At 36.2% G+C, this 23,589-nt stretch overlaps 1 protein-coding gene across 6 annotated transcripts in view; it reads right to left on the bottom strand.

Annotated features, from left to right (window-relative positions):
• Nucleotides 1-824: 824 nt before the first annotated feature.
• The window catches only part of DCUN1D4 (defective in cullin neddylation 1 domain containing 4), a 32,825-nt gene continuing 10,060 nt past the window's right edge, over nucleotides 825-23,589 (bottom strand). For 4 of the 6 annotated variants that reach the window (XM_062574625.1, XM_062574628.1, XM_062574626.1 and 1 more), the window contains 8 exons: nucleotides 16,649-16,763; nucleotides 10,482-10,573; nucleotides 8,384-8,454; nucleotides 6,779-6,870; nucleotides 5,762-5,870; nucleotides 2,913-3,017; nucleotides 2,470-2,575; nucleotides 825-2,362 (listed from right to left, as the gene is read on the bottom strand). In XM_062574625.1, coding sequence (XP_062430609.1) covers nucleotides 2,307-2,362; nucleotides 2,470-2,575; nucleotides 2,913-3,017; nucleotides 5,762-5,870; nucleotides 6,779-6,870; nucleotides 8,384-8,454; nucleotides 10,482-10,573; nucleotides 16,649-16,763 — 746 coding nt within the window. In that variant the 3' untranslated portion in view covers nucleotides 825-2,306. The remainder of the gene's footprint in view (nucleotides 2,363-2,469; nucleotides 2,576-2,912; nucleotides 3,018-5,761; nucleotides 5,871-6,778; nucleotides 6,871-8,383; nucleotides 8,455-10,481; nucleotides 10,574-16,648; nucleotides 16,764-23,589) is intronic. The other 2 variants (XM_062574627.1, XM_062574629.1) reach the window with 1 other exon arrangement.

The following is a 23,589-nucleotide window of genomic DNA, read 5'->3' as shown; positions in this document are numbered from 1 at the left end:
GCTAAACCATTTTTTAGAGTTAATAACGAGCTTAACATTTAAGAACACTTGCAGTATTTCATTTAGGATTTTAGCAACCACAATTCAGCTTAATGTTACAAGTTCTATCAAGTTCAAGTTCTATTGCTTCTATGTTCTTTTTATTTTTTTTTTTAAGAACTAAACCAGCAGCTCCACATTTTTTTCCTTACAGTTATACTATAGTAATATATACATTTACATCAGAAGTCTTAATAAAATGTGTGTTTTAGCAAACACTAATTGTAAACATTAAATATGATTCTCCACTGAATTAATATATTGTGCAAACTGGCATAAAATATGGAATTAATGTGATTTAGTACATGAAAAAAAAAGCAATGATTGTATGTTTTAACACTACTAACTTTAAACAATGCTACTTATTTAGTGTCACAGAAATTCAAACATGACCCATTGGGAAAGGTAGTATTTTCTTAACATCATAGAACTTTAGATTTTGAATATGGATACATATTGTATATTTAAGTAAATACAGATACACACAAACAAATTTTTTCTTTGGCAGCTGCATTTGAAGGGAGAGGAGAGGGAGGGAAAAAAAAAATGTGAACATAAACTGACCACCAGTAGCACAGGAATTACAACCTCCACGGCGGCAACCTACTATGCTTTTGATAAAGCAAGCTTAATCCTGAAAGCAGTCTAGTCAATGACAGTTGTTCCCGACTTCAAGGATGGCAGAACAGGGCCTTCAATGCAGCTGAAAATTTCACATTCAACCTAAAATGCTTCCTGCCCCCCCCCCGATTGCATTCTGAAGAAATAGCAAAACCGCCAATACCTTTTAAAATACTTCTACAGTAAAGTAATGTTATTTTTTATTCCAAAATATCCGCTGGTCCTTGTTAAATGTTCCATGAAATAATACAGAACATTTTTATAAATCCTCAGGGATCAAAGTTTAATAGCACCGGATACTTCAGAACCTGAAAAAGTCAACAGTAATATTATTCAATAAAGACAAGTAAGGCAAAGCCAACATGACAAAAATATAGAAGTTTTACACCTTTCCATTCACTCATTTTCCCCACACAATCACTAAAACTGTGCTAATCAAAGAAATACATGAAACAGAAAGTGGTCCCTTCTAAAAAGTATTGTCATTTAATGCTGGTGTTTAATGTGCCCATCGCCTGCAATGGGCATTTTGCTAGGAAATTCCAATCCCCAGCATGAAAGAAAAAGTAATTTTTTGACTACTCGATATATTTTTAATTACTCAGAATCAAAATTATAGACCATGGGAAAGACTAACATTACAAAGAAATCCAAAACCTATATTAACTGTAGGTTGGGCTAAGCAGACCAACCACTAATTTTAGATAAAGCTTTTAATTTCACTAGATCGCAACATAGTCCAAACACTTAGTACACCGAAGTTTAAAAGAAATATGCCAAAGGGAATTTACGAAAGTCTAAAATTCATTTTTAAAAGGTACTTTAATTTCTTAATTTGTACCTGTAATGAAACTACTGCAGTTTTAACATTAAAAAGTCAGTACTTTCTTCTTCAAATAGAAATCATCTGTGGCATGTACAACTATTACAGTGTGTGTGTATGTGTGTGTGTGTGTGTGTGTGTGTATGTATATATATTTGATTTGTATATATATACACACACACACACATATATATATATATATATATATATATATTTTTCTTTTAAGACACTGATGTTTCATTCTTATTAAAGCAGAAGATCATGTTTGGTGAATTCCTCTGAAGAAAGTCACAGCGTATCTTCTTCCCTCAGAAATTGGCATCTTAAACAGTAACATTAAAACTGACAATAGTTCTTCATCGTAACTATGTCCAAGCAGTCTGACCATTCCATTTTCTGAAATGCTACATTTGAGACCAAAAGAAAAACAAAATAACTAAAGTTTCAATGAACATAAGTGATTAGAAATATGTCACAAAATTGTTTTTACAATACATTTCTGCAGAAATAATCCCTAGTTGAAGCTTTTTTTTTATACACATATACAAAATTTAGACAGCAATATACACATAATCACAGTGAAGACGCTGGCAAGTTCACTATTTTGTAGTGTAAATACAGAATGCAAAGCAGCCTTCAAAGAGAACAATGCTACACAGCAAGCATAGCTGGCTTGTTAAATAGCAAACACCAAAAGTTCCCTGCAAGAGGGACGCAGTGCAAGAAAAGCAGCATGCACTTTGATACAAACAGCAGTTTATGGCTAATGGTTGACATAACTGTGGTAACAGTGACTCTTGAGTGGCTGTGCATAGTTAAACTCCTATGTCATCTGTTTTCCTTTATACCATTCCACAAACTCATCCAACAACACTGGCCCTGTAGAGAGATCAAATAACTATATTTTACAAAATTTTTTAAGAGGACATGGAATGATTAAATGCAGAAAAAAACATTTTAAAACACCAATGTATAGTGGTACTTACAGGCTCCATCTTCATCATAATTACTGAGGTCAAGGTTAATTGTTCTGCTGAATTCAAGCACGTTACACCATTGGTCCTTATTGATAACTTTATATTTTGATTGCTGCTTAAGGGAAGAAACATAAATTACTAAAATGTATTTTCAACTCCCTCAGATTTGCAGATACTCTTATAGAAAATTTAAGGTATGTGATGAATTACGATTTTAATCTCTGTATCTCCTAAAACCAAACATGGAATAAACAAATCACTAAGTAATCAAATTAATGTTGAATAATTCATGTTTCTAGTTAAAACTTCTTCTAGTGGACAAGTATACACCAATTATATAGTCTATAAGCAAATTCAAGATATTCTATTATTTTTGTCCTGTATTAAATAAACATTAGCAGCAGAGGGGTTTTGCAAATAGGGGAAAAAAAATAAAAAGGAAAATTTCATACCTCCAGAAACTGGTGAAACACTGGAAAAAGAGACCATGTTTTTCCTAAAAGAAGCCCCAACATACACTTGGCAGTATTGATATCTAGGCTGCGCTGGTCCTTTTCCTGTATGAAGAAAAAAAGGTCAAAAGGGGGAAAAGAAAAACACAATCTCAATGTTTTTCACTTCCCGCAATACCCATACCACAGTTCACTAATTCATAAAACACCTTAATAAATAATAGTATCTAATACTGTTTTTTTATTAAAACAACTTCTTAGTAAAACATTACACTTTCATTCACAGCTAATGATTTACTAAGGAGAGAGACTGCTTTCCATAGCAAAGACAGTTCTTCGAGAAAACCTACTGTGGATGAAGCATCTATTCCTTCTTGTAAGTTCCGCACTTCTGGAAGGCCATGGCCACTGGACCAATACCCATACTTGTACATATGCTTTTGCATAGCCATAGGTCTCTTAAAATACTATTACTATAGATATTGCCTGAGGTATTAATACTGCTACTTCAACTGTCATCATCAACTGGTGATAAGTAACTATCAAGTAACACTGACTGTGTCAGCATGACCCAGGAGCTTTTGTCCTGTCATTCTACTGATTATACAAAGTTTAGATTAAACAAATTTTCAAACTAGCAGAAGCAGCATAAGACAGTAAGAGCCAGCACAGGAAGACCCCTCTCTTAATTGTCCAGTTTGAGTTCAGCATAGTAACGACACGTTAAGGCTTAGAAGTGTTGTTTCTATTGTTTCTTTTTCTTTAAAGAAAGTGTTATTTGTAGTCAACAAATTCATTATATCTAACCAGTGGAAAAGTTAATGTATTTGACTGTAAATTTCTGCATATCTTAAAAGTAATCTGTGTATAAATAAGACCATTTTTCTATTTTGACTAGTTTAAGTTTTGGTGAGAGATGGGACATAAAACCCTACCCTTTTATGTCTTGAGCATAGAATTAAGCTACAAATCACAAAAACTAAAGTGTATGGCTATCACTGGCCCTTATGTTCCCTCCCTCTCTTTCTCTCCCCATGACTGCAGACTGCAAAATCTACTTCAGTGAACCAGAAAAAATATGGATGTAGGAAATACCTAATTGAACTGTACAAGACAATGGTAACTGAGCTCAGTGCCTCATCTGTGCAAGTGAGGTGATCTCTTAAAACTTAGGAAGTTTAGGACAAGTGTTTTTTGCCATTGAACACTTCCCTAGAATGATTTTCTGTAGGGTGGAAATTACACAATCTTCTGAATCAAAATCAAAGCTGCTCCTGCCAGTTTTTTCTATCATTCACTTCCATTATTCTTTTTAACATGATGTACAATTTCTTCTGCCTATAGCTATGGAGAATCTTCATATAGCCATATCAATGTTTGTAAGCATTTGTTCCTACTTTTTTGTCATTCTCCTATAGACTCACCCTGGCCTCATAGTATTAAGTTCAGTAATTCTATTAATCTAATGGAATTTCAACATTTCCTCAGTTGGTATGACCTTGACTTGGAGTTCTAAAGTTTCTTTTTTCCCCCTCTCCTCATTCAAGAGATGTTACACCTCTCAATGTTCAGTTTCTTTCTCAACAGCATGGTATGTCATGTCTATTTGTTTAGTATCTCTTGAAAACACTCCAACTATTCATCTTAAATTTCTTCATTTCTCTTTGGCAGGCCCTCTGCAGGCATAATTTGCTACTAGTAAAAAGAGATTTTTTTTTTAAAAAAAATCAATTCAAAATATTTCATCAGTATCTTCAACTTCTTTGGTAATGTTTGTTATTTCTTCTATCTGCATTTTACTTCCAGAAAAATTATCAGATTATCTTCATATAGCAAAGAAGGAATTAAGCAATTGATAGAGGTTTGTTTCTCTCACAATAGTTCCATGCATGCTGTCATATCCATACCGTAGGTTTTCTTGGTTAGGAGGGAATTACTGTGAATCTCTGCATGCTGACAGGCAGAAAGCACTCCTGTATCACAAACTGAATTTCTTATGACAAACTGTCAGTATAGCTAGCAGTTCAGTCTATTGTTATTTTTCTTGTTACCTTTTTGCTGTCAGTTTTCTTGGTGCTTTTGGTTCTCCTGCATCAAAACTGGATCTTCAGTTTTGCCAAACAAACTGTGATCATTTTTATATGAAATCCTCTGTGATCCATCATGTAGAGAAGGTGAACATCCAAATTTCTTGTCAATATACATGCTTAATTTAGGAAATTCAAGGGTTTTTTTTATGGTTCCCTTTAAGTAGGAGTAGTCTTATGCATATTACAGTTTCTAATACCAGGTACAAATTTAGCAATTCATATTTTATAGCAGAAAAAAGTGATAACAGGGCATCATTTAACAAATACTGAGAAATTTATTACTGAGCTTTGTACAGTTTTCTAAACCAGTATTTACAGGATATCCAGCTTTTATCATGTTATTCATTTTTACTACCTGCAGAACTGTTAGAAGTATTTTCCAGTTTTAAATATGTTTCTGTTCACAAGACCCAAATAGTAAGAAAAAAAAGCAGGGCAACTGTAAAGCCAATGGAAGTGAATGATAAAGCTCCAATATGCAATAGAATAGGGCCCAAATGATTTCCTCAAAATCATAATATAGCTTGAAGCAAGAGGCAATAAAACATGTCTTCTGCACAAAATCTAAAACACTAACCCACTGACCATCAAGCATTCTATATATTTTCCAGTATTTTGAATTCACTTATTTAGAATGAACTTTTCCATGTGTTAAAAGCAATCTTGAGTGGTATCTAAGGTAAAGAAATATTATACAGTCTCTTTACTATTTATGAAAGTAAAGTTTTAATTTCAGATGCTAGCCTTCCACATACTCACCCGTGCAAAGTCAAATGCATATCTATAAATAAGTTTAAAATTGGTAGCCTCGTTTAATAAAGATCTCAAGTAATCCAAAGAATTTCTCAATTTTTCTGTGGTATCACATCTACAAGAAAAACAAAGAAGAGAATTTATAGGCTACATTCTTACATTGGTGTTTGATGTTTTTAGAAAAAATCTCTAACATTATTTTCTCATCACTCTGTACAAAATATAAGACACATTTATGAGTTTGTCTGTGTAAGATACCTTGATTTAACCCAAAGTGTGAAATGACTTTAGATCTGCTAGCAAAAGCTTATGCTTGTATGTTGATAGAGATTTGTCTGGATTCACAGAAAACTCATTCCCCAGCAAATTAAACTAAGAGCTTATCCACACAAGGCAAACAGCCAGCAGAGTGCAGAAGTCAAACTACACTTCTTTAGTTTTACTGATAAAATTTCCTACACAATTTTAATGATTCTGCCTTGGAAGATAAGTTAAAACACGGTTCTCTAGCTCTCTATCTAACATGCAATTATACAACTACACTTATATTAATTATCCCATGATTATAAGATCTCAATTGAAGAAAGTAATTCTTCAAAAATGTGTGGTCACAAAAAGGGGATGTATTACATAGCATTAAGTTGTACATACTCTGATAATATATCAATATTTTATATTTATGCAATGACTCTGAAGCTTAGGAAGTTAAATAGATAGGTCCAATTCAGTAACAAAGATAGATGTCCCATTCCTTGAGGATAAACAGTATCAAATCTCATGACATTTAGTTTTTTGAGACTGCAGACATTAATCCAACTTTATTTAACATGCAGCTGTCAGGTTTAAAGTTGTCCCTAAGTGAGCCATACCTCTGTAAATAGGAGCAAAAACATATAGCTACTGCTCTAAAGCAGAGCTCTCTGCTTCAGGTTTTAGGTTTCAAAAAACTATGTCATTAAAAAAAAAAAAAAAAAAAAAAAAAAAAAACTATACCAGGCTTCGAGGTTTTTCCAAAGCACTTACTGTAGTGATGTCATTCCTTTTAACCACTCCTGTAATGTAAAGTAACCCATGTTTTGTGCATCCAATTTCCATGCTAATACAAGCATAACTACCTATTTAAAAAAGAAAAAAAAAATCAAGACTGAATAGAATTAACAAAAAACAAAACAAAAACAAAATATATTTTTCAAACAGTTCCTATTTAGTAGGCTACAAATACCTTACTATGATCAGGATATTCAGACTTTTGCTACTGGAAAAATTAAATCATCTATGACTATATGTATGACTCTATGATCTATCTATACAAAAATATTCATGCCCAATACCTCTGCACCTCTCCAGTCTATTTTATGCAGGTACAGTTGGATCAAGCAGCAACAGTTAAGACCATTTCAGACAAAGACTATCTTATTATTTCCTTATAATATTTATCATCATGGACTGTGCTGTAGTATCAACACTTTTAATTCCATGAAAAGACACTAACTTTTAACTCAGCTTTTAACTCAGCTTAAGGGTATCTTCACATAGATGTATGTTCAGATTTATAGCATACAGTCCTTCATAAAATAAAATTACGGTCAGTATCAGTTCAAGATGGCAATGCTATATTTGAAACACTAGAATGCTTCAGTAACCTTCATAGCCATTGGAAGCTACACTATATAGAACACTAGCACAATTGTAACTGCTTCAACTCTCACACCTAAGGCAACAAAAAGAAAGTAACAGTACAAAGATACAGAGTCAACATACATCCAAGTCACCAGTAGCCACCTTCTCTTCTTCAAAGGAATACGCACAGAATATAATTGTGGGAATCCAGCGAGCAGCACAACCATGAGGAAGATGGGTTGGTGAATTTAACATAAGAAAAAGCTACAGAGAAAGTTTCCCAATCTCCCTAATCAATTACAAAATCTAAGCACCCATCAAAGAACAAGTTTCTTTTGACATTTGTAAAATTCCCACTTGGATTAGCATCAGTGCAATCCATGAGATTAGAGAAATTAATTTCACCAAAATTGACGATGATTCCACCTGAACTTAGCTACTCCTAGGTACTGTCATCCTACCTATTCTTACAAGTCTGAATATGCAGTGTAATTCAAGTAGATATCAGGTGAAAGTGGATGAACTAAGTGGATGCCTGTAAGAGGCATAACAACTCATGATCCTTTCAGATTTTGAAATGGCACGATGGGAGTGCTAATTTTGTTCGCAATATTCTCCTTCATGAAATCTCTTTCTCCCTTAAAAAACACAGATAAAACATTAGTTTGTTGTTGTTGTTATATTAAGCTTCCAATAAGACCTCAGAAAAGACCTCCGCCACCTTTTTTTTCTCCCTCCGCCCCCACCATTTCTTTTCTTGGGAGCTGGGGACCAGAAATGGAGGAAATGGCAAAGCAAAGTTTGAGATTTTTACAACTTAATAGTTTTTGGTTTAAAATAAAGACAATTTCTTTCCAAGCACTCATATAAACATCTCTGCTTTATATGCATTTATTTTAAAATTACTTCTTCAAAATTCCCATTTACAAATTTCTAATTCTTGACGGAAAAGTAAGAAATATAAAACCGTCTCAGACTAGGACAATTTTGAATGAAGTTTGAACTTACATTTTCTGGTTCAACTCCAATGTCTTCACAAAATTTCTCCATACCTTCTGGCCCTACAACATCATCAGTGCCTGCAAACAAAATGTATTTTACCTATCTGTTCAGATTTATGAGGGTGAGACCTTTACAGCATAAAAGAACTGTAATCACTTCGTACACCCTCAACTTCCATACAATTTAGCTTCTTTTTGACATGTGATAACTATATCCCTCCTTATTATCAGGCTTTGACACGTTTCCAAAACACCCTTCATCAGTGTCTCATTTATAAATTGTATTTACAAAATGTCATTTATAAAAAAGCTGAAAATAAAAATGCTCTTGTTTATTCATATTGCAATAATACTGTGGCTACACATACTACATGAATTCTAGCAACTGCCGGTGAAATGAAGATATTAATTATACATAGCTATTTCTTTGCTGACTTGGAAGAAAAGTTTCAAAAGCTAAAACAGAGGCTATTAAATCAAGATACTTGTAACTTCTGCAATCCTCCATTCAAAAATCATATAGGCATCATGAAAGTAGTATATTGTGCAAGATACCTTTTTGGTATATCATAACTATTTAAACTATTTTGTTCAATTGATTTTATGCACTTTAAAAAGGGCTCATTTTGGAAAAAGCAGCACAGGAGGCCGAAATGCCTACTTTCAACCAATATAAAGACCAAATGTGGAAGAAAAAGAGGTTTTATAAAAGAAACCCATCTACGTTTTATTATTAGGTGACCTACTATTCTAGATATAAGAAGGTTTAATTATATCTTTTCCCGTCTTCCCATTACTTCCTCCCGCTAAAACTTCTCTGAATATACAAAACAGCCTTTAAAGAGACTCACTCTGTAATGCAAAGACACTGGGGAAAGAAACAAATGCAGCACCAAATGTCTGCGTAAATACAAGAGAAGACTTAAGTAAGCACACATAAGAGATCATTCTTTGAAAATCCATTTTTCAGAATATTATTTGCTACTGTGAACAAAATCATACTCTCTTCTGGTTTATCCTGGCATACGTAGCCAATGAAAAATGAAAAGTTCTTTCACGTATTGCCCTCCTTTTGTCCTTTCTTTCCACTAAACTCTTGACAGAAATGAGTTATCCCTGTTGCTAGAGTAAAATGAAATTAAAAAAAAGAGATCCACAGAAACTAAGAGGTTACATTTGCCTCGTCTGACTGAATAGACTGCCACAGACAAGAGATCTCAGATTGGTTTGATTTACGTAATGCTATTAGAAGAAAATTTTATTATACCAAATTAAATCACTCTTCATCACATGTAGCAAGTAGACTAAAGAGAATGAACTGAATGCAATGTTATGTAAGACAGCATGAGAAAACTGCCAGATGACCTTATTTCCTTCACCAACCACCTATTTCATTTTCTTTGGGTCTTCTTCAGAGTCACAAGATCATTTTTTCCCATATTTCAAATTCTTCCCTTCAGAAAAGCATGTGTAAAAGAATGAAAACAAACAGCAACCAGTGACTTTACTATTCGAGGATCATCTGTTATGACCTCAGATTAAAAGAGGTAATTTTAGAACTAATGCCTGAAGAAACTTTCATACATAAGAAAGAGAATAATTAATAATTCAGCCTACCTTCACTATATTGCAGAATGGAAGACTATTAAAAGATGAGACTATTCCAGAATACATTAATTGAGTCACTGTTGTGCTTGAAACTAGAACCAATAGATTTAGCAGAAACAAACCACCCTCCACTTAAAAAAAGACCCTCCCTGACAGCGTAAGTCTGTACTACCCAGTGCTAACAATGCAAGTAAGAGGACCTCTAAGCAAAAGAGAGAACATTATGGACAGAAATATTACTTTACTACTCAGAGCTATAGTTAAAGCTAACATGTTTTAAAATAGTTTAAAATACACACTTTCTCTTTTTATTCAACAAGACAAACTGCACCTTGAACTCTTCAACTTCATGCTACACACAACAAGAAAAGTTTCCTTCTTTAAACCTGTTTTACCAACACGCCTCTATATTCAGTTTTGGAAAGCTCAGTTAATGCAATTTTTACTTTCCATAGTAGATTAAGCTGTTGTCAGAAGGAAATTTATGTCACCCTTACCTGCATATTCATAGAACCATTCTAAGCATCTCTTACTTGAAAAGACTTCTTCCTCTGCTTTAATTCTAGTTGAATCGTATTTTCTATACATACTTAAAAAGAGAAAGAAACAATTAATTCATCAAAATTTTAAAAGCAATCTTTTAGTCAATAGTCATTTTAAACAGCTATACATTTTCTTTCATTAAGAAGTTTAGTCAACATCTTGTCCTCACACCCAGTCAACTGGGGAAGCACTTAACAGACTAAGAGTCACTGAACCTAAATATGTTTTCTCAACAATCCATCACACTTCAGCTGATCTGTAATTCTATGTATACATCAACTTGCTGTACAACAAATACAGAATAGTTCAAGTTCAACCCCAAAATGCCTTGCACTGTGGAAGGTAAGATTTCCTCATACAAACAGCTAGTTACCTCAATCAACCAATGAGTTGCAACTTGGCTGTGGATCTAAACACACAGTAATTCCATATCATAATGAACATAGCTCCTACCTGCACACATGCACATGCTTCGTGCGCTATGGGTTATTTACTAGCCAAGGAGAGCTGTACATAACCCTGTTGCCTCCTTGAAATCTTATAAAAGGCACAAAGGCCAAAATAGCCATGACCCACAATTACATTCTTCTAAAACCAGTAAGTTGTAAAATAAAAAAAAATAGAAAAAAAACTCATAGAGAACAGGTTACAGGTCCTAAATGACAATAACTAAAACACCATTTGTTGTGGGGTAAATGGTTTTTTGAAAGGATAGATCAGTAGTGACCCCACCATCAGAGATGATGTGTAACATTCTCCTTAAACAAAAAGCTTAGGGACTTTCAGCTGCATTCACACAATGACACTGAAGTACTTGTCTTCTGAATTTAGCATTTGAAACATTGCTGGCCTAACAGGAGTTGATGAGTTATTCCATGCTGTTTAGATTTTTTCGAAACAGAGACAATACCATTTGTGCCAGCTTATTCGGGAGAAGAGACTCAGCACTCCAAGTGGTTGTTCACTGCTGCATATATGCTCTCTGATCCATTTCCATACATGCTGCCACAGCTTGGGCTCACATGGTTGAAAAGAGCTGAGTAACAAAAGGCTTTAACCCAAAGGAGGTAGGCAAGATAGGCTCTGGAAATGTTCCAGGCATGTGGCCCCTCCTCTTATGGTGTCAAATCCTGCTGTGGAAAGACAGAGTGACTAATCGGTTGAAGGGTAATTCTGAAATGACTTGATGAAATTAATTTGGGGTTGATTTCATCACCATTTTGTCCTAGAAAGATACATAAAAGAAGCTTATGCATAAGAGCTTGGAGTACACAGATTCCGCTTCTTCTACCTAGCTCACATATCAGCCATGAGGAGCCATAGCTGGATGTTAATGGCACATGGATCACTCTGACAGTAACTCAAATAATTATTTCATAGTTATTGTTCTTTAAAAGCAGAAGAGCACTAGAATAGTAGTGCTGGCCAGAGTAAAATTATATATGGCTAATTGAAGACAAATACAAATTAAGCTTTCAAGAAATTTTGAGATGGAAAGAAAAATTAATACGGTATTGAAAAACATTGATCTGCAAAGTGAAAACTGAAGACAAATGCCAGCCATACACACAAACATCTTACTACCCAAGATTCTTAGTACCACAAACTGAGTCTAAAAAGTTATTTTTCATTTTGAATACTTATTTTTCTATTTGAATTACCTCCCTTTCTTTTTTAAATAAGCTTTACTGCATTTTTAAAAGAATCACTAAGCCAGCAGATATAAAGTCAAAGCTGGAGGTTTGTTTTTTTGTTTGTTTGGTTTTTTTTAAAGTAGGTCTGATAACTTAATGCTTACACTTGCTGAACCAACTGCATGCCAATCATACTGCAACTTTGGCAAAAGTTTAACTATTCCATATCACCAATTTATAGCAAACAAACATGACAAAACACCACCTGGAATACCACATTTAAAATTGATTGTAGCAGGAACTATTCAACATTTTTGTCCAAGAAATCTATAAGAGCACTGCTGGGAATATGCAGAGTCAGTGTGTTTCCCAAAGACAGACACTCACCACAAGACAGTATATTTTTCCTCTGAAGAGATGGTAACCAAGCACCTCCTTGGTCATTCATGTAACTCAATAATGCATTATCTGTCAGGGATTTGGGAAGGAATCCTTAAGAAACAAATTCAGTGACAGAGCTGTAGGCCATCCAGTTATTTCAGGAAAAAGGATTCCTGCATCTACAAATGGCAGAGTTCATCTCCATTCCTGGAAAGGTGATGGAACAGCTCATTCTGGATGCCATCTCCAGGCATATGGAGGAAAAGAAGGTGATCAGGAGTAGCCAGCATGGATTCACCAAGGGGAAATCCTGCTTAACCAATCTGATAGCCTTCTCTGATGGAATGACTGGCTGGGTAGATGAGGGGAGAGCAGTGGACGTTGTGTACCTTCACTTCAGCAAGGCTTTTGACACTGTCTCCCATAACATCCTCCTAGATAAGCTCAGGAAGTGTGGGTTAGACGAGGGGACAGTGAGGTGGATTGAGAACTGGCTGAAAGGCAGAGCTCAGAGGGTCATCATCAGTGGCATGGAGTCCAGTTGGAGGCCTGCGGCTAGTGACGTCCCCCAGGGCTCAGTACTGGGTCCCATCCTGCTCAGCTTCTTCATCAATGACCTGGATGAGGGGACAGAGTGCCTCCTCAGCAAGTTTGCCGATGATACCAAGCTGGGAGGAGTGACTGACACACCTGAGGGCTGTGCTGCCATTCAGAGAGACCTGAACAGGCTGGAGAGTTGGGCGGAGAGGAACCTCCTGAGGTTCAACAAGGGCAAGTGCAGAGTCCTGCACCTAGGGAAAAACAACCCTTGGCACCAGTACAAGCTGGGGGCTGACCTGCTGGAGAGCAGCTCTGCAGAGAAAGACCTGGGAGTGCTGGTGGGTGACAAAGTGACCATGAGCCAGCAATATTCCATTGTGGCCAGGAAGGCCAATGGTCTCCTGGAGTGCATTAGGAAGAGTGTTGCCAGCAGGTCGAGGGAGGTGATCCTGCCCCTCTACTCAGCCCTGGGGAGGTCTCATCTCGAGTACTGTGTCCAGTTCTGGGCTCCCCAGTACAAGAGAGATGTGGCGCTACTGGAGAGAGTCCAGAGTATGGCTACGAAGATGATCAGAGGGCTGGAGCATCTGCCCTGTGAGGAACGGCTGTGAGAGCTGGGCCTCTTCAGCCTGGGGAAGACAAGACTGAGGGGGGATCTTATCAATGTGTACGAGTACCTGAAGGGAGGGTGTCAAGGGGACAGGGACAAACTCTTTTTCAGTTGTCCCATGTGACAGGACAAGAGGCAATGGGCAGAAATTGAAGCACAGGAAATTCCACCTGACCATGAGGGGGAATTTCTTCCCTGCGAGAGTGACGGAGCACTGGACCAGGTTGTCCAGAGGGGTTGTGGAGTCTCCTTCTCTGGAGATCTTCAAGGCCCGCCTGGATGCAACCCTGTCTAACATGCTCTAGGTGACCCTGCTTGAGCAGGGGGAGTTGGACTAGATGATCTCCAGAGGTCTCTTCCAACCTTATCGATTCTGTGACTCTAGAGTTAGCATTTCAGCCTGAACAAAGGCCCCAACAACAGTAAGTATAAGGGGAATGGAAAATGAGAACAAAAAAAGGCATCTATTTCTGTATAGCCACTGCATCTAAGTAGAGTAAGTTTTCATACAATTGACATGGGACTGCAACTCTGTTTACTCTGCTTAAGTCTAAGGTACTGTTTAAGAACTGTGGGAAATAATATTCACAAACAAAAGCAGATGTGCCCACCAATATGGCCCTTAACTTGGAGCAAAATACTCTGGTCTCAAACTTATCATTGTTCATAGAGGTCAGTATCTGACCACTGGAGTTTGGTTTCTGAGAAACTAAAGTGATTAAAGATCTTCAAATCATGATAGTAAGAGAAATTACTTCGCAAATTCAGAAAATAAAATTGAAAAGTATATAGTCTCAGGCTATCCTGGTCTCTGTTACAAACTGATTTGCCAGACACTGACTAAAAACGGAAGTGACATCATAACATGCAAGAAGAATAGGCAAGGTCAGAAGCATGGAAGTATGCAATAGTAACAGCTAGGTGAATCTCGGGCACTACTCTCTCAACCTAAATGAGTCAATATGAGACCACTTACTCTGCAAGGTAAGAATCAATTGGAAAGAAACACGACAGAGGCAAGTAACACCAACACAAACCTCTCTAGGCTCTCATGGATAGAAAGGAAGCCTGTTCTCTCCCTGCTTATTCCAAATGCCAAAGAAGATGTCGTCTCCCACCCCAGCGATCTAGACAAACTTATAGAATCAGCCAGTTCTATCGGCAAGAGACTCCTAATCCCTGAAGTCCTTGGTGAAGAGATGAGCATGGAGCTGCAAAGAGAATTAAACAAGTAGCTGAGATTACAGCTCAGGACAATTCTATTCAGTATCACAACAAGCCCAACCTGGCAGTGCAGGGTAAAGGAGACTCCAAAGCGTCCTCTGAACTATCAGAGATACAGATTTAACTGTTTCAAGAAATGCTACGTGCAGAGGAAGAGCACAAATGGCCACAAAAACCATCTGGCATCTGCCTTGTATCTCAGCATCTTCCTGTATCCTTTGTGCATGCTGCAAGATGATATGCCTTGCCTTTGTGCTGAGAGCACTGGCTCTTGCAACACAATTCGAAGAAATTCAACAGTTTCTTGTCTTTGAAGAGCAATGTACAGAAGGTGATTTTTTTTGCCTAACGATACAGAATACACACAGGCTACTGTCCCTTGAAAATTTATCCCAACTTAACAGCATGCAGCTTCTAGGAAGTCTGTCTCTAAAATGTCAGCAGTGGTAAAGAACAGGGCACAGGCCCAACCCATAGTGTTTCTACCATTCTCTGTCCACAATGTAAGAAGAAATGCCATTGGAAATAACTAGTTCCGCCACAGAACACTACGGTAGTTGTTCCTGTTTTCAGATTCATTTCTGCTTGACACACTGAGAAGCCTGACCTCCCAAAACCAAACACAATAGGCTTGAGCTCTGTCCAACAAACAAGCACAGAAGTAGGAGATAGCTTGCTCTTTGCCCAACTTGTTCATAGAACATTACAGATGCATAAGCCAGATTTTAAGAAATCCTTCCTGGAAGAAAAACATAGCTCTAAAACTGAGCTAGAAGTTCAGCATATTAATTCATATTGCTAGTCATGCTGAAATAAAAATTGATAATTTTCTTGAAGGTAAAATAAAAGAAATGAAACTTACATACAGAAAAGCTGAGGATGCCCCAAAACCTTTGGAAGTTAAGAAGACCGACCAACAAGAACTGGAATCACATCATAGAGAATGATATTACTTTGCTGCCCATGACCAGTAGGCCTGGTTTTACCTCTACTTCTAAAAGTAGACTGAAAGGTCTCTTTTAAGAAAGCCTTAGATGACAGTAGAACAAAGACTAGATTTACTAGTAATAAGCTGAAAGGTAGATGTAACAAAAATCCTTTAAATTACTGATACCGCTTAGAGTAAGAAATTAGTTTCTCATCATTTACTTATTATTTGGATTAAACAAATTTGTATCTCTTGCTTATAAATAGCCTTACACACTGGGTTTTTGTTTGTTCTGTTTTACTGTCTGCATCTCAGCAAAATGCAGAGATGTAATACCACCTGTAATGCACGGATGTAACAGAGCTCAAATTCTAGTGGGTGACACAGTGGCAAACACGCTATACCAAATCTAGTCTAGATTTTTATTTATATATATATATATATATAAAATACACGCATTATCATCCTGTATATAAATAAATATACGCGTGTGCTTGTGTGTGTGATATTAATTATACTCACTGAAAGCTCATTGTAAACAAACAAGCATGTCTATTTTCACAGCTGGGGAACTGAAGCATGGCATAGCACCCTACAAGTTTTTATATGACTAGGAAAAGGCGAAACAGGAACTGAACCTAGATGTGCTTATTCATATCCAGTAGTTCATTCACAGGCCATAGTTCCACACTGAGAATGCAACCAAATTTGTTTATCATTTTCATTAGTATTTAAACACATGATCATATCAGCTAATCATCTTTAGATATTCCATCAATCTTAGCTCACGGTAAGATGACATACCCATCATGTCTACTTTTCTTAGCAGATAAATCATCTCCTGCTGCAGGTCTCCTCTTTTTCCTTGGAGGCATCACTTTACTAAAGCAGTCTGATGAACTGCAAGACCGAAGACTTCCTACAGAGGGAATTAAAAACACCAGTACAAGCAATGAAACTGTTGCAGACCAGTTACACTGTGGCCACTAATAGGCATATTACAAAGGGAAGGGGAGGGAAGAAATTAATGGATTTAAGAACTACAGAAGAAATGGTCTCCTTTCAAGAGAAAAACCTATCCTATTTTTATATGGTTTTCTATGATCAGATTTAAGTTAAAGGCAGAGGCACTAGAAATTATAGCAAAGTATACAGTAACACTAGTGCTACCTTCAGTTTAACAAAAGGTAAGAACTAAGAATATACCAAAGAAGTACTTCAATCCCCAAAGAGGCATGCTAATTTTATGACATTTATTCAAATTAGAAGTTTTAAGACTTGTTCATTAGTTTTTGAAACACAAATCTGCCCCAAAAACTAGAGCACTGTACCTCCAGAAAATAGAACCTTTTTATTTTTAAGCTCAGCTTTTTGTGATATAGAGAGCAAGGGGCAGGGAGGGTTTTGGTTGGATGGTTGAGGAAGAGGAGAAAAAGGGGCAAGAGACACTAAGCAACCACTAGGGAAAAAAAAATAAGTAGCTGCATCATTTGGATTGGACAATTCTCAAAAGGCGAAGTTCCACAAGCAGGAAACAGTATATTTAAGACACTGATGCAATCAAATGGCAGTCTTCCCCCCCTTCTCTCAGCTACATGCTCCTGTTTCTTCCTTGTCAGCTCTAGTGACTCTTCACTGTGCCAATCCTGCTCACGAAACCTGTTAACTAACACAGCCAAAAAATAGCAACTTTCTGTGCATTCGCACAAGAAAGAGCACAGAACCAGCCCTTTTGATTGCAGCAAGTTGTTAAATGGGCTTTGCTGTCTCTTAAAAGCAACAGGCTGACATTCAAGGCAAAACTTTGTCCTACTTTTGTATGCTGAGGACCACATGGACACCTGAAAATGGTGCAAGAAGAGCACAAAGAACTATCAAACTAAAGCTCTAAGTCTTATGCAGAAAATTTAGAAAGGAAAGGAAGAGAAAGCCAAGGTATTAAATCCAGACACAAAGCAATACCGAAGAAACTTGCAAGAAAACATGAAAAACTCCAGCATGCCTAATCTACCTTCTCTTAGCTTCTTAGCTTCAAAAGCATCCAGGTATAGCTATGATTTACTGTTTTATTAAGATGCCCCCCAAACTCTTTTTTTTTTTTAATCACAGCAAAAGAGGCAAACAATAAAACTTCATCCACTTTTGACACCAAGGCCACAGACTGAAATTAGAGATCCAATTCCCAACAAAAACCGATGGCTTACCTAAAAACTGATTTATTTACCTATTCTTCGTATCTTTGAAAGTCTCTCTCCTGTTATAGGAGAAACAGATGTAAGGAACCTTACAGCCTCCCAGGCTTTGCTACATGTATTTTTTTAAAAAAAAAACGTGCACTGAAGCTGTTACGCATACACAGTATGCATATGAAAATATGTATTTTTCCAATATTAGGCAAAATGTTCAAATTATTTTTCATATTAAGATGAACTGATCTGGTTTTAACTAATAAAGCTTTCTCACTTAGTACATCTTCTTTGGTTTTACCTTTATTTTTTTACTAAGAATAAATCTCTCTGTTTTAAGAAATAACTCTCTCCAATTCAAAAATAAATTCTTCCTACATATTCTTATATATTTTTCCCCCCTTCTTCTTCAGACCTCCCCACCCCCAGATCCTCCCAGAAAAGCATGGTCACACCTAAGCTAAGACTTTTTTAAAAAAAAAAAAAAAAAAAAAAAAAAAAAAACTCCAAGCATTTTACCCCATAAACTCCTTTTACAGAATGATGCAAGACATGAAAACATCAATGGTGGTTTCAAAAAAAAATGCACTTCTGGATGCATTGTCCAGAATATTACAAAATTAAATTAACAGTAATGGCATTCATCATCATCTCAATATTATCAGATACAGCTGAAACAGGTAAACCAGAGACTGTCAAAAGCAAAAATCCCACATTTTACTAACCCAGATTAAAGAAAGTAAGGGAATCTAACCTGCTGAGTGTCATTTGTTCCATCTTGTCACGCCCGCAAATTAGTATTGCAAAACTGTATCCCTGCACATTACTGAAAATGTGATACTTTATTGCTCTTTAAATCAAGCTTCTAAAGACTGTCAATAAGTATTTATCTGAAAACCCACACAAACACACACTTAAAATGACAGTAGAATTTAAGAGATGGCTAGAGACTCCCAACAGATTTAGACCTACGAACAAAGACATTAAATTTCATAAATGAAAAATGTGTGCTAATGAACACCTAGCATTGAAAAATATGAATAAGCCTGAGTACTTGAATACAATCTGCAGCTATCTCCTTTCCTTCGAGAGCAATTTGATTAAATTGTTTGTATTCGGACTTTTTTTTTTTTTTAATAAAAAGGCCTTTAAAAAATACATAGCCATAGGCACTGGATACTGATAAAATGTAACAACAACAATAAAAAGTAGTAACAACCCAGCTTGTCTAGTTTAGCGCTCTTAGTGCTTTGTTATTTTATTGGGTAAGAAATATGCAAGGTCTCAGTAAGAAGAAAGGCAAGCAAAAGATAGTTTAAAAAGTTCTAGACGGAAGAATCATCATATTAGATCTGCAACCCCAGACACCTAATAACTCCCACTTGAAGTCCTTTTCTCATTAAAGGATAGGGCATTTTTAGGAAGATCTCCAAGTCTGATTTAAAGGCTTAAACTGGTAGTAGAATTCATCATACCCCAATTGCTCCAATGACTCTCATGAAAAACCTGTGCCCTTTCTCGGTTTGAATGCATCTAGTTGCAGCTCTCAAACTGACAGGAAAGGGAAGAAAAGAGATAGCTCAGGAATTTTTAAGTGGCTATTAAATGCATATGCACCCACACAAAAAAACACCAGGTGAACAAACACATTGTAAATGCTCTTAGGGATTTAAGTTAAATAGGCAGGATATTTCTATCTTTTACTTCTATCTGAAGATTAAGAACTACAAAACTTTGTTTCAGGAAAGTTCTTATTCGATAGATTAATATTAAAAACTTCTTTACACAACTCTTTCTAATTTGAAATGTAATTTCTAGGTCTAGCTTTTTGTAACTAACTTCTCTTGTCATACGTCTGACCATCTGCAAACACAGCTCCCTCTGACTTCATATGAAGTTTAACAGGAACTTTACTTACCAAGAGTGGCTTCCCTGACGTGACTTTCTTCAAAGTTTCTTACTCCTGGGTCTCAAGAATGGCAGAACCCTCCTAGTTCTGTTTTTTTGACACTTGAAGCTAGCATTTGCAAGGTAGAGCCTCCGAATGACTGCTGAATAGGTCACTATTAACCAAAAGCCTGCTGAGTATAAATGCTGTATGCCAAATGTTCTATTCAATACTTCCAAATTTGCAGAAGACAAAGAGAAACATGAACTCAAGAGCCAGACCAAAAGAAGTGGTCAGTAAATAAGAATCCTACAAGTTGTGTCCCTAGGGAACTGATTTACAGACACGTAATTTTCTCTCAATAGAATATCTGTGAATAATCCTGCTCTTCTGACGCTTAAATAGCTTGAGGGATGTTTCAAAAGAAAAATAACTAGAAACTGTGAATGTTGTAGCAATTGGGAAGGCATAGCTGCTCACTTAATGATGTAACAAGAGCATCATGAACAGGGTTAATCTTGATTTTTCAAAAACATGATGAGAAAATAAAGATACTCATCAAAACATCAAACACAATTTGAAATCTTGTTGTAAAAGCCTGAATACAAAGAAAAATGTTATTTCCTCCTCCCCCCCATCTTGAATTCCACACTACAGAATTGTTTCAGACTCAAGAGGGTTTTCTTCTCCAAAAGAAGAAAAAAAAAAGAAAAAAATAAAGTAAAGGCATAAAGGCAAAATTCCCACAAGCTCTACTCCAAGTTCAGCAGTGAAATCTTGTTTTGTTGAAGACTATCACCTTATTTTAAATCAGTTAGCTGACAAGACATTCTTACTTTTAAAGACATTTTAGTCAGGATAGGTGAACAAGTCACAATTAACATTTACAACATTTAACCATTAACAAGTTGCTAGCTCTGCAGTCCTGACAGAAAAGCAACTATTTCAAACTCTAGCAAGTCAGAATCTTTCTTGTTTTCACGTGACTGTAATTCTTACCATCATATGAGGCCAATAAGGCAAAGGTCCACACCACATTTACTATCTTATTTTTCAAATATACACATACAGAATGCTAATGTTTTATGAGACTGCAGTCATAACTGTGACTGATATTTTGAAGTGAGGACTGCGTTTGTTCTGAAATCATTGAAAGATTTTGGAAAATGCTATCTTGAGCTCTGAGAGATTTAGGTTCTCAAGAAAGTCCGGGTAACACTTACAAAAGATATAATTTGTTTAAAGTAATTCAGATATTCAGCATGTTTATTGCTAGCTCTGAAATAATGGATTTGAAATAAATACACGTTATTATAAGCTCACTATAAATGTTGACCTGAAGTTGTAATATTCCATTTTTCTGAATAGCTTCTACAGGTGTCAACAAAATTTAAACATATGTATTTTCTCATCTCCAAAACAGGACCAACACCGTACTAATATTAACAAGGATACTTATATCAGAAAAAAGTCTTTAAGGATCAGAATTGCTTCAAAAGATTCAGAGTATAAAAAATATCTGAGACAGAAAGTCACCTTTAGATGAGTTTGGCAACACTGGAGGAATATTTTGTGACAGATTATTAACATGATTTTCAAATGCATTGCTGGCATAGAACCTCAAATAAATCTACACCACCTGTGTAGCTCTGTATATTACATAACAAAATTAATAGGATCTGACACTTCTCAGTATGATTTGCAATTCGTAAAGTTTGTAACTTCTGTTTCCAGTGTTAAGCATGTAGGGATTAAACAATTTGCTAAAGTAGTTTTCTTTAGATTTACATAGGGCTCTCCATCAAGACATTCTAGAAGCGACAAGTCTCATGAACTGGACACTCAAAATCACAAATAAAGTGACTATTCTGCATACATAAAAAGCCAGAATGCACGAATTATTTGTCCTCATATGAGGAAAGCAAAGCATACACTGACTGAATTCAAGGCTTGAAGTTACACAAGTAGGGTGGCTTCATCTTTTTTCTACAAGGAGAAGCAATACAGAACAGAAGTATAGGAAACATTGAAATGAAATCAGAAGATAAGGAGCCAAGTCAGTAGCAACCTCTGCTTTCAGTTCTCATTTCATACTTCTTTCTGGTTTGAAGGATTATAATCTTCTGCTATTATTATAGAAATAACATTGTTTACCAGGATTTTGTACCCAAGCTCATTTAATGGACATGCTTAAGCCACTGAAACAGCTTAACTGAAACAACACATGTAGGCAATGGGATAATCATGAGCATTGGAATAAAGCAGTTCATTAAAACCAATACGCTCAAATATATTGCAAGCAAGAGAATGAGAGCTCCAAGTTTAATTTCTTATATTGACCTTTAGGATCAAAGTGCCAGGTAAGACATAAGACAAATCCCAAATATCTGAAGCATTCCTACTCTTTCTGGTCAGTGATGGAAGGAAACTACATCAGAAACAATACAAAAGCTTCACAACAGATATTTTGTGATCAAAAGTAAACAAAGATTACAGAACATTTGTACAGAGCATCTTTTCATACATGAAATCATTAATCAATCTGGCTTTGCATTGAGCATCTAGACTATTAAGGAGAAAATTCTGCGATCTCCACCAGGAGATACAAGAGGATATTTGTTCTAACATACGGACAGTAAAAGTTCCAAGTGTCTTGAAGCTACATGCCTCAACCCTCTTGTGCAGGGGTTTTTCATTTACAAATCACTAAGTACACTAACAGAAAATATTTGATAGAACCCTTTCAGAGTAGGGCAAGATGGTTCAACTATCAAATAAAATCATCATTCAACACAGGGAGGATGGTGTACAAGTCTGAAGCAAGTCCTATCAGATCTCAAACAATTCAGTCCAGTGCCCTCAGCGAAGACTGTGTGTCAGGACACAGTCTACAGGAGGAGCTGACATTACTCTACACAGCCTTATTTAGTGCTCAGGGTAACATTTGCAAACACAGCTAGCATGTCAAAATAGAGAAAAACTGAGACAGATGGTAAGATATATATGGTCAGTTCTAAAGAACTGTTCTGCTGAACGATCAGGGTGATCAGGGCTTGAAGCCAGTAAGTTATTTCCCTTGTCCTATAGGTATCAGGCCTGAAACAAAGATAAAGGAGTTCAAGGAATACGTCAGCTCTTAAGTAATAAGCACAAGGAGGTAATGGAAGTCCAAGGCATCAAGCACAAATGCTGATGAATCAAAAATAGCAGCAAGCTAGTACTAAGCACTTGAGATGAAGGCCTCAAAACCCCCTACATTTTACTAACTAGAAAACAGATCTGGAACCAAGAAATAGCCCTCAGACAATTCTTGAAAATCTGCACAAGAAATAGGAACAAGTTTCTGAATCAAAACTACTCAAGGAAATATCTAGGTTGTTTGGAGCACAGCATTTAAACTTGGCCACAGGCAACACGATAACTAAAAGAGGTCTTGGCTTCTGCTCTGTTCTCACTAATGCTCTTTCAAGAGTCAAAATGCTGTAAGAACATGGATAATATCCTACTAGTCTAACAGGTTGAGTTCAAGGAGTGAGAGAAGTTATCCATAAGGTGTTCTAAAGAACATACACTAAGAAATAGCAAAATGACAGATATTACCGAAGCCTATAGGAGCTCTTCACAAATGGAGAAATTAAAAGTATGAAAACTCATTTCAAAGGCATAACTTT

This window comes from Rhea pennata, chromosome 4 (assembly GCF_028389875.1).
Source record: "Rhea pennata isolate bPtePen1 chromosome 4, bPtePen1.pri, whole genome shotgun sequence".
In the NCBI taxonomy this organism is placed as follows: Eukaryota; Metazoa; Chordata; class Aves; order Rheiformes; family Rheidae; genus Rhea; species Rhea pennata.
Note: the sequence above shows the minus strand (reverse complement) of the source record. Positions and strands in the feature narration are given on the sequence as shown.